The 12007-nt window shown below is 37.5% G+C and overlaps 1 protein-coding gene across 2 annotated transcripts in view; it reads left to right on the top strand.

Annotated features, from left to right (window-relative positions):
* Positions 1 to 8058: 8058 nt before the first annotated feature.
* Positions 8059 to 12007, top strand: part of LOC130012959 (von Willebrand factor D and EGF domain-containing protein-like) — a 38517-nt gene continuing 34568 nt past the window's right edge. For both annotated transcript variants that reach the window (XM_056101217.1, XM_056101218.1), the window contains exons 1-2: positions 8059 to 8151; positions 9614 to 9743. In XM_056101217.1, the coding sequence (XP_055957192.1) occupies positions 8064 to 8151; positions 9614 to 9743 (218 nt within the window). In that variant the 5' untranslated portion in view covers positions 8059 to 8063. The remainder of the gene's footprint in view (positions 8152 to 9613; positions 9744 to 12007) is intronic.

Here is a 12007-nt window from a genome sequence, read left to right on the forward strand (position 1 = left end):
TGACCACGGTATTTTGTACTCGGTTGTGTAGAATTTTATTTACAGGTTCAGCCTTTACAGTAAAGGATAGTTTATGTTTTTTATTTTCGAGAAATATTTGTGTAACGTTTGGAGTTGGCCCTTTTACAAAATCATAAAAAAATGGGATACATGTTCGCTTTTGTCCTCCACCTTTCGAAGAAAGCAGGGGACTATTAAAATGGGTCTGTCTTTCTGTAGGTCCGTCACACTTTTTGGGACACAATAACTCTCTTTCTAATTGAGCTAGAATGTTCAAACTTGGTGTAGGTGTTTATTAGGTCAGTGCCTTGACGGAGTTCTAAATACTAAATCAAAATGGGGTTTAACGTCCACTCGACACAAACTATGTCATTTCGGGACTAACATATGGTTTAATTTTATTTCAATAACTCGCTTGCGCGTAGGGGTCTTTTGCATTGGGAGGAAACCGGAGGACCCGAAGAAAACCCAAGAGGTTGGACAGGCGACCTTACACCTGGTCACGTACAACAGGGGATTCGAAACCACGCCAGTTGACTAAATGACAGGCCTTATGATGGAGCACGCACGTGCTAACCATTCGGCTATCCAACCCCCCCATTGGTCTGTGGTATTTTTCGCCACAAAAATTCCAAATGTTTTTCAAATCCTATCATCTTAAATTTGGAGTGCCCCAAGGAACAGTACTGGGACCGATACATTTCAATCTATATACATCTCCATTATCCCACTTGGATAATAGCGCCTAACAGACAGCGGTGTGTAATGGTGCTCACAAGATTTTGACCTTTTCTGTGTGTTTCATGTATAGGTTTGTGACAAATATTTGCGTGTAAATGCAACAAATTGTAAGGAATCATTTAGTTAAATAATTTTGAGAAAATTTTTGGGGAATTTTAAAAGTTATTGTTGAAATATTGTTTCAAATGAAAATAGTATTTTGATCAACTGGTGTAATGGAATTGCTGTTAAATCGTATTGTTCTCTTGCACTCATCAAAACACACATTGTTGTAAACAGAGAGGTGTGAAGGGAAACAAACAAAAGATCTTGGTCAAATCACTTTATATCTCTAAAGGTTAAGGATACATTATGTAAGATGTAGATAAAGAGCTAGCCATTCTTGCTATAATAGTTCAAAAATAGATAATGTAAAATGAATAATTTGAAAATTTCATTCAAATTACTCTATTGTGTGCGAAGATATTAGCCTGTGAAGGTTTGACAAGACGTGTGCAATAATTTCAACCACCGTACTTGTTGTGCGAAGCAAAGTCTAGCTCATCCATTTTTAGCTAGACTGTTCTAATCTATTTAATATTGAGAAATCCGATACCATAAAGGGTTGATTATGGCCTGGATAAGTTAATTAATGTCTAATCAATAATTTAGAAAACATTTCTGGCCCAAAGAAAGACCTACAATAGGCAGATTTAGCTCTTACATAATGTATGTTTAATCCATATGATTAAATACTAAATATTTACATAGTGAGCTTTCACAACTTAAATCAGTTCATTCATCATTTGATTTTGACAGTGTAAAGCGATTACATAATATATTTAAAAAGTTTATATCTGTCATAATTGGCAACAGACCTTATTACCCGTATGACATTCCTGCAATTCCTGTCAACTCTAATAATCGTATATCTGTTAAACCTAACCAAGCTAAGAAATCAAACAATCTTAAATTTGTCGGGACCAATGCCCGATCTGTCAGAAATAAGACACAACTCTTGTCTGAGTTTTTTTGTTTTATAGAACACCGTATTGACATTCTTGTCATCACAGAAACTTGGTTAACAGAAATTTAATCTACTATTATAAACGAACTGTGTGTAGATGGGTATATATTCATTAATAAACCGCGAATATCCTCTAGAGGTGGTGGTATATGCTTGTTGTACAATAGTACAATTAAGCTGAATGTGGAATATAATAATTTAACCAAAATACAGTCTTTTGAATATTGTTTGACACATTCTACGGATTTAACAGTTTTTATGTATTTTTAAAACAGGCTCCGAAGCGTTTTGGTTTTGTTATGCAAGATCATTTTCGACGTTCCAAAGTAAAAGTTCGGTGCTAAGACCACCTAAAGATAAATTTTAAATGTTCCTATTATTAATTAGAACAGGTTTCGCTTTAGTTTTTGTATTTTACGCTGACATTTGTTACTTTAAATCTTCTTCGTGCTAAAACGGAAAATGTGACTTTTTGACCTCTGGGGTCACAAAGAACAAAAGTGAATTTAGCAAGTTTACATTTTTATTGAATGTGTGATTACTTTCGATCATTTTCAGCTTATTTTCACGGTACAGGAATGACCGCGCATTCACTTTCTGTGCAAATGAACCCATTTGACTTTTGACCCCGAATATCTCGAAAACGCCCAAACGGCGGACTGATTACCACACGGCATCGTATTCTACGCAAAATTTTACTCTAGAAAAGTTGGGTCTGGTTTTGTGCCCATTTGATGGACCCCCCCCCCCCCCCCTCCGCGCTGGGCCTCCAGACTACATGGATAAACTGATACTTATCGTGTGATAGTTAGTGCCTGAGAGGTGGTGCTACTTATCGTTCTCTGCTATAGCTTTAATTACCATCAAATATTTGACAATTTATATTGTACCCAGATAGTTTTGCCTGCTGTCGTTTGATTGGTGACACATATCGTGTCCAGCTGTGTCTGGTGTTACTGTTAGTATATTGTCCCATGTTAGTTTCTACACTTTTTGGTTTTCAATCCGCAACTCAGGGTTTGCATACCCTTCTGTGCTATAAACACCAGTTAATCATCTTACTAATCACACTACATTCTGTATATTAACTTATTTGTACTATATCCAATATAAAATTTCAACTTATTACTTTTTTTATATTTTCTACCAGTATATAATCTATTATTACAATTTTCATCAATGTATTTATATTTTCGGTAAATAATTTCGTACGGGAGATGAATTTATATAAGCCCTGGCTTGTTTATAAATCCCATAATTATATATTGTATCTTTATAATATGTAAATATTTAATGAATAAAATGGTGTTAGAAAAAATATTCAGGTGTAGTGTAGGTATAATTGACATAATATAACAACAATAACATCGCATCAATTACCATTTTAGGGTCACGATAAGTTAACATTATATCGCCTGATTTCAGATGTGATGTTACTTAGTGAATACTTTCCACTCCAGTAAATCTCAAGGTTATTATATGGTATGAAGAAGCTTTTTTTTTTACAGCTGGTCGTCTCGTATCCTATTTTAAAGAAACCCAATACGCTCGTTTTCTCTAGTCCTATTTTAAAGAAACGTAAGGCGTTAAACCCCATTTCATTTACGGCCCATTTTTATACGCCCACATTTTTTGCCCGCATTTATACACCCACCTTGTTTGCCCGTCCAGGATTTATTTGTGAAAACTCTACAGGTTACAATTTTTATCCTATTTTGACGAAACTTGAAACATAGGTTTATCTCCAATTGATCTCGGTTCATGTCGCTATTGGCATGTATCGAACCGTAACTTCATGGATTATGGCCCCTGATTGAACGTAAAATCACATATTTAGCTTGTGGACGCTCTAGAGCTCACAATTTTTATCTGATTTTAAAAACCTGTGTTCCCACTATCTGACGTGGTGTCTCAGATTCCTGTGTGAAGGGATTCCGCACGTGCTGTCGCTCAACATGCCGGTCATGTCGAGACTTCCCAAGCGCCTATTTCCTCTGGGCTGTCGTGGCATGCTGCTGACGTTGTAGTATGAATGATTCAACCAGGTATGAGGGTGCAATTTATAGGGCTGGTCCCGGTGAACACCACTTGCAACATGAGTTACATGAAAATCATGGGGAACTCATTACCATCACAGAAGTGAGGTTGCGTTTTTGAGAACATTTCCTGGGTTCAATTCTGTGTTTGGGAAGGGGCCATATTGCTCAGGTAAAGTTGGAGATATGGTCACAAATATACAATAACAAGCCAACAGTGCGGGTGACGTCCCCCGCCCATATCCCCAAATAAATAGATGACACATATTAATTAATCGCACATCTATTTTGTCAAAAGTATCGAGCAATCAAACTGATTATCAACTATACACTAAGTTTCGTCACTCTTTATCAGATAGAATCAAAGTTATCTTGTCCCAAAGAATCGACCAAGGAAATTGCTTATCTCTGCTTAGCTTTATCTCGATATGTTAATCATTGAACTCAGTCAAGACGAACATCTACATCAAGTTTAAACATTCTACCTCAATTAGAAGCAGAGTTGTTATGTTCCAAAGTCTTGACCAATCAAAATGTTTATTGCTCCTTAGCCTAAGTAGACAATTCTCATCATCGAACTTAGTCAAGGTATTGATGCAATGAAACTATACACTAAGTTTCATCACCCTCACTTAATAAGAACTAAGAATTCGTGTCCCAAAGCATCAACCAATCAAATTTCTTTTTTCTACTTACGATAAGCAGAAAATGCTCATCTTCGCACTCTACCAAGGCATTGACCTAATAAACATCTACACCAAGTTTGAACATTTTAGCTCAATTAGAAAGAGAGTTATTGTGTTCCAAAGTCTCGGCCAATCAAATTGCTTATCGCTCTGCTTACCTTGAGCAAAAAATGCTCATTCTCGAACTTAGTTAAGGTATTGGTGTAATGAAACTATACACCAAGTTTCATCACTCTCACTTAATTAGAACTAAAGTTATCGTGTCCCAAAGCATCAACCAATCAAATTGCTTATCTATGCTTACCCTAAGCAGAAAATGCTCATCTTCGAACACCATCAAGGCATTGACCTAATAAACACCTACACCAAGCTTGAACATTCTAGGTCAATTTTGCTGCTAAGAATAGTTGGACAACGACCAGTGTTTAGTTGTTATAGTTGGACAAATGAAATGAAATGAAATGGGGTTTAATGTTCTGCACCTAACTAGGCTAATGAAGACGGGCATACGCCATACAGTGTGCTATGAAGGAAATAATGCCCGGACAGCGGCACTACGGCCTACTCTTATATCCAATGGATCTTTTACGTGCACGCCAATCTGTACACGGGACCTCGGTTTTTCTTCCCATCCGAACGACTGAACAGCTGTCCTTGTCAGGCCCTCCGTCCTGTATCACTGACAAGGGGGGACCACGCCGGAAAATCTGGATGAAGTTTCTCGGCCAATGCAAGGATCGAACACCCGACCTCGAGGCTAGCGAGCCAGCGTCTTACCCACTTAGCCACCGTGGCTCCCTATAGTTGGACAAGTAGCAGTGTCTAGTTGTTATAGCTGCAGTTATCTGGCAATATCTAATTATTCCCGGCTTAATCCAAGTAAGGAACAAACTAAGATTGGGTATATTATTTAGCATCTGATTACGAAAATCAAATCAATATCAACGATGGATAATTGGTTTAAAAGAGATCCATATTCACATTTTAATGTTATATATATTTTAATTGTAAAGAGCGCCCAGGAACACACTGCGCTAAACAATTATTATTTACCCCTTGAATTCGGAATTATCGACACGACACCCAGCACAATTTGTTTTTACAAAAACTGGTTAGACATTAATAACTCAAGGTGTGTGCAAGCTAGTAGAGCAATTGAAAAGGTGGGTAAAAAAATTCGTAGGGAGCTGCTCAACACAAACTATTTTCTACAAGTCCAATTTGTGATCATTGTTTAAATGAAAATATACTGTCATTAATCTAGACCATTAATCTAGAAACGGTAAAGAGAAGGGAGCTCAACATCATTTTAACTATTCCTGAACATTTCATAAAAATCAATCAAGAGTTGGAACTCTGTAGAGTAATGTACGTTTATCAGCTACTTTTGCTAAACCAATCGGGACCACCTTAATAATATCAAGAGGGGACCACGTGGCTAAGTGGGTAAGGCACTGGCTCGCTAGCCTGGAGGTCGGGTGTTCGATCCCTGCATTGGCCGAGAAAGTTCATCCAGATTTTCCGGCTTGGTTCCCCCATGTCAGTGATGCAGGATGGAGGGCCTGACAAGGACAGCTGTCTAGTCCTTCGGATGATACGAAAAACCGAGGTCCCGTGTATACATTGGAATGCACGTAAAAGATCCCTTGGCAGTTGGAATTCGATATAAGAGTAGGCGATAGTGCCGCTGCCCGGGCAAAATTTCCCTCATAGCACACTGTATGGCGTATGCCCGTCTTCATTAGCCCAGGTTAGGAGCAGAACAGTAGGACGTTAAACCCCATTTCATTTCATTTCATTTCTGTAAAATGAACACAAGAAAGTGTGAACGAATGGATAGACAGTGGCGAAGTAAGGCAACGTGTTATGTTACAGTACCTACCCCTCCCTCAAAATATATAGACAGGAATTTCTGGGCCATTCCTTATTTAAAAAAGACCTGTGATTGTAGAATATTAGGTTTCTTCACATTGTAGCTTTGAAAATAAAGTAGTATATAGTATGGGACAATTTGATCAGCCAAGACTTTGGTAGAATGTTTAAACTCGATGTAGATGTTAAACTCGGTGTAGCTGTTGATTAAGTGATTGTCGGGACTGAGCTCAATGAATAAAAATTTCCGACAAAGCTAAAGCAATTTCATTGGTCGATGTTTTGGGACAAGGTAACTTTGATTTTAACTGATGCAGTTTAGTGTAGAATTTCATTAACAGGTACTTTAAAAGCTTGACTGAGTTCGATCGTGAAAATTTTCTGCTTAGACTACGTATAAATAATCAGTTTATTTGTTCCACACTTTTCGAAAAGGTTATATTTACAATTAATTAATATGTGTCATTTATTTATTTTGTGATTGGAACTACTTATCATTAAACTAAGTCAAGCTATTGATATAATGAATCTATACTCCCGGTTGCATCGTTCTCACCCAATTATAACCACCAAAGTTCTCATGTTCCAAAGTCTCAACCAATCAAATTGCTTATCCCTGCTTCGCCTTTGTGGAAGATGCTCATGATCGAACACTGTCAAGGCATTCACCTAGTAGACACCTACACGGAGATTGAACATTCTACCGCAGTAAGGAGAGTTATTGTGTTCCAGAGTCTCGATCAATCAGACTGAATTATAGTCTCTACTTATCCTAAGCGGAAAATGCTGATCATGGCGCCTAGTCACGATAATGATATAATGAAACTATACCCGAAGTTTCACCACCCTTACGCAATCAAAGTTATCGAGCTCCAAAGTCTCGAACATTCACATGGTCAGAAAAGCAGAAAATGCTCATAATCGAACTTAATCTCAGTATTGATTCAATGAAACTATACACCACGTTTTATCACTCTCACTTAATTAAAACCAAAGTTATCATGTCCCAAAGCATCAATCAAATTGCTTAGCTTAGGCCGACAATGCCCATCTTCGAACTTTATCACGGCATTCACCTAATAAATACCTACACCAATATTCTAGCTCAATTAGATGGAAAGTTATTGTGTGACAGACAGACGGACGGACATGCTCATTTGAATAATCCCATGCTTTATTCGAAAGGTCGGGGGCAAATCAAATCATTATAGATTATGAACCTTTGATTAAGGAAGATCTCAATTTAGCCTTGTGGGAATTCTGTTAGTATGCCTTTACCTTATGTCAGGGAAAGCCCCCAGTGACGTATGTAAATCATCACTGGTGTTATATATATTAGATTGTTGGGTGCTATTACAGCTTAAAGGGGTGTCGCTAACCAACTCCACTTTTCTGCTTCGTATTGTCAAAATAACTTGCCGCAAATGGCAGTTTTTGGGCGTTTGTCCAAATTGATTTTTAAAGGTATTTCGTTCATAGAAGCACTTTATATTAATGTTTTGGAATTATGTATTAACTTTCACAATGCAGGGGAGGCGAAATATACCTTTAATGCCCTTAAACTGTCTATCGTCGATCTTCACTGAATCACGTGACATTAGCTCTTTATTGTTATCGTGAATCGCATATTGAATTGCATATGCGGGGCGTAAACTGAACTGTTTCCATGAATAGTAACAGTCCATGCTCGTATTTCATTTAGTCAACACGACAGACAGCGACATGGATACGTCTTGTAAGATATTTATATATTTTATAGGTTTAACAACATTATGGACAACGACAAACTGTTCTACTACAAAGGATGCAGGTAAGGTAGTACATTGTATCTACGGAAAATGGGAAACGTTTCTTGGGTGACGAACTCACAACAATGATAGACCAGTTATTAACGCACAGAAATCAGTTCCTAGATTTCTGAATTATCCAATATCTGCATCAGAAAACCAATTTGCCTGTAAGACTGAACAACATCAGAGGACCATTGCAAGTATTTTGTAATTATCCATTTCATTTATGAAAAGGAAAATCAATACCGTTACTGTTAATTTAGTTAAGTTCGGGGACGTGGTGGCACAGTGAGTAAGGCGCTTGCTAGCTAAACAGGGGGTCTCGGGTTCGCCGATAACGTTGCTCGGGATTTTCCGGTGCGGTTTCCCCCATGTCAGTGGGCAGACACTGGAGGAACCGTTGTATTTCGGAGAATATACAAAAATGATAAATCGTTGTATTTTAGAGTATATACAAATGATAAATCAGACTAACTAGAAAGCGGTGGTAAGTTTTCTGAGTAAACAATAGTAAAAACATATGAAATATGGTAAACAGTTCTAAATTAGATCGTTACTTGATCGAGTTCTGTATCTGTCATCCGTCGGTCCATCGAGAGTTTCTTGTGAACATTCTACAGATTAGTCTAGCCCATTTTGTTTTTGTTTGATTGTTGAACTTGTTGATGTTCGATACAATTATTTAATGATGCGGTTTTTTTATTTGGGGGGGGGGGGGGTTGTCCCCCGCTTTTCGAAGAAAGCAGGGGACTATTAAAATGGGTTCGCCCGTCTGTCTGTCTGTCCGTCCGTCTGTCCGTCACACTTTTTGGGACACAATAACTCTCTTTCTAATTGACCTAGAATGTTCAAACTTGGTGCAGGTGTTTATTAGGTCAATGCATTTTCTGCTTAGGGTAAGCAGAGATAAGCAATTTGATTGGTTGATGCTTTGGGACACGATAACTTTAGTTCTAATTAAGTGAGAGTGATGAAACTTGGTGTATAGTTTCATTACATATGTACCTTGACTGAGTTCGATAATGAACATTTTCTGCTCAGGGTAAGCAGAGCGATAAGCAATTTGATTGATTGAGACCTTGGAACACAATAACTCTCCTTCTAATTGAGGTAGAATGTTCAAACTTGGCGTAGGTGTCTATTAGGTGAATGTTTAAACTTGATGTAGATGTTCATTAGGTGAATGTTTAAACTTGATGTAGATGTTCATTAGGTGAATGTCTTGACTGAGTTCAATGATTAACATTTTGAGCTGACACTAAGCAGAGCTAATCGATTTCATTTGTCGATGGTTTGGGACAAGATTATCTTGATTTTATCTGATAGAGAGTGATGAAACTTAGTGTATGGTTTAATTGCTTGATAATTTTGAAAAAAATAAATGTGCGATTGATTAATATGTGTCATCTTTTTATTTTTGTATTTCGGCGGGGGACATCAGCCTCACTGTTGGCTTGTTTTTTTTTGTTTTTCTTTTTTAAGATATTCCGGATTTTATAACCGTACCCACTGTCACTTATGATCAAGTCACGTTGGCATATGTCACACAATTCCGATTCTTCTGCAACTTCATTGAATCAACAGACGAAGTATTATTTTATGAAGCACACTGGTACGTACCTATTGATACAATCATGTATAATACTAATGTGTATCCTACCATACATACGGTTTACAGTTCTCAAATATCTGTGCTTATAAAACTAAAAAATGTATTAGCCTGTTTCATCTGTAATAAACACGACGTTAATGGGCAAAGTTCTGTCGCACAACAGGCGCCTGTAACGTGGAAAATCTTTAAAAAATAACATTAAGCTATAACTATCTGTTACGTCCATGTTCACAAGCGAGATTATCAAATAACTGGTCTGATTCCGATTTGTAACTCCGCGGTAAATAACTCGTCTGAAACCGATTCTCTTTCAGTAGATAATACCAAGGTGAGAACGGACTGGATTAAAATATTTGGGATCAAAGTTCACTATTCTAGATTCCATCAACCAGTGACAATACTCACTAATTTTCGGTAGGTAGACAATCGAGTCTACGATGACGTTTAAAAAGTTACGTGGATAATTTTAAACTTTTGGCTAAATGTTGGCGATTTTATTTCTTATTTAGTTGATTTTAACCAATGACGTATATATTGTACCGGTTCTCAGTTCAGAGTCAATTAGTGTAGTTTCGTCATTTTATATGCCCACATTTTCATGTGGACGTATATTGTTTTCGTCCATATTCGCCCGTCCGTCCGTCCACAATTTTGTCCAACCTCGTGGGTTTTCTCCGGGTCCTCCGGTTTCCTCCCACTGCTAAAGACCCCTACGCGCAAGCGAATTATGTAAATAAAAAATTAAACCATATGTTAGTCCCGAAATTACCTAGTTTGTGTCGAGTGGACGTTAAACCCCATTTCTCTCTCTCTTCCCGTCCACAATTTGTTTGTGGACACTCCACAGGTCACAATTTTTATTCGATTTTGACGAATCAGCTTGAACTATAGGTTTATATCCCAAAAATCTCGGTTCCTTTCAAAATTGGCAAGTATCGGACAGTAACATCATGGATAATGGCCCCTGTTAGTACGAAAAATCATGTTTCGGGCATATGGACACTCTAAGAGGTCACAATTTTTATCCAATTTTGATGAAACTTAAAAAATGTATTTTTATAATCCCGAGATCTTGGTTCCTTTCGATATTCGCACATATCAGACCGTAACTTCCTGGATTATGGCCTCTGATTGTGTGAAAAATCGCGTTTTTAGCTTGTGGTCACTCTAGAAGTCATAATTTGTATTCGATCAAAACAACCGTTCGAATATATCACAGTTACTCCATAATGATGGTAGAATTCAAATTTTGTGAAAATCGGACCGAAACTACCTGACAAAATGGACGCTGCATGAACGCAAATAGTGTCCCATTTTGATGAAACTTAAAAATATATGTTTATATCCCAAAGATCTCGATTCCTTGGGATATTCGTGCATGTCAGACCATAACTTCTTGGATTGTGACTCCTGACTGCTCGAAATGAAATGAAATGAAATGAAATGGAGTTTAAAGTCCTACTGTTCTGCTCCGAACTGGGCTAATGACGACGGGCATACGTCATACAGAGTCCTATGAATTTTTACTCTGACATCGAATATGGAATTCCAACTGTCCGATTTCGATGAAACTTAAAATATATGTTTATATCCCAAAGATCTTAGTTCTTTTCGATATTCGCGCATATCAGACCATAACCTCCTGGATTATGGCCCCTGATTGTACGGAAAACAAAATTCAGCTTGTTCTCTATCCATCTCTTGCAAAATGTGGGCGTACCGTGCATGGCAACCGCTGGTTCTCTCTTTTAAACGCATTCTCGCGGCATGAGTTTATATGGTAAACCACCAATTTCTCCATTTTTCGAAAGCTAGTGCATTTATAAAAAATCAGCCGAAAATGGAACTGATAAATGTAACTGATATATTTGGAATTGTTTAGTTTCATTTCTCTCTGTCTGTCTCTTGTGAAAAAAATTAAAGGCTGTGCATGCGTACAAACGTTAAATTCAATCGTTATTTGTACGTACGGTAAAAAAAACGAAGAGCAAAATGATCAATTGTAATGTAAGCAAGAACCATAGCTCGTGTCACCAAGAGTTAACTCCCTTGATAATGGGCGCCGATGATATTGTGTCAGCAATTTAAAAGAACATGTTCAAATGGTTATATCCTCAAAAATCAAACTTCCATTGTTGATGTGCGAAGCTTTTATGGCAAGCCTTATCATATAATGTGAAAAAAGCCCCAAATATTATCTGTCTGTTGGATTTTCTTTGAGCCCTGAACCACTCTACATAAAAGCTTCAAACACTTTACAGGTC

This window comes from Patella vulgata, chromosome 5, assembly GCF_932274485.2.
Source record: "Patella vulgata chromosome 5, xgPatVulg1.2, whole genome shotgun sequence".
In the NCBI taxonomy this organism is placed as follows: Eukaryota; Metazoa; Mollusca; class Gastropoda; family Patellidae; genus Patella; species Patella vulgata.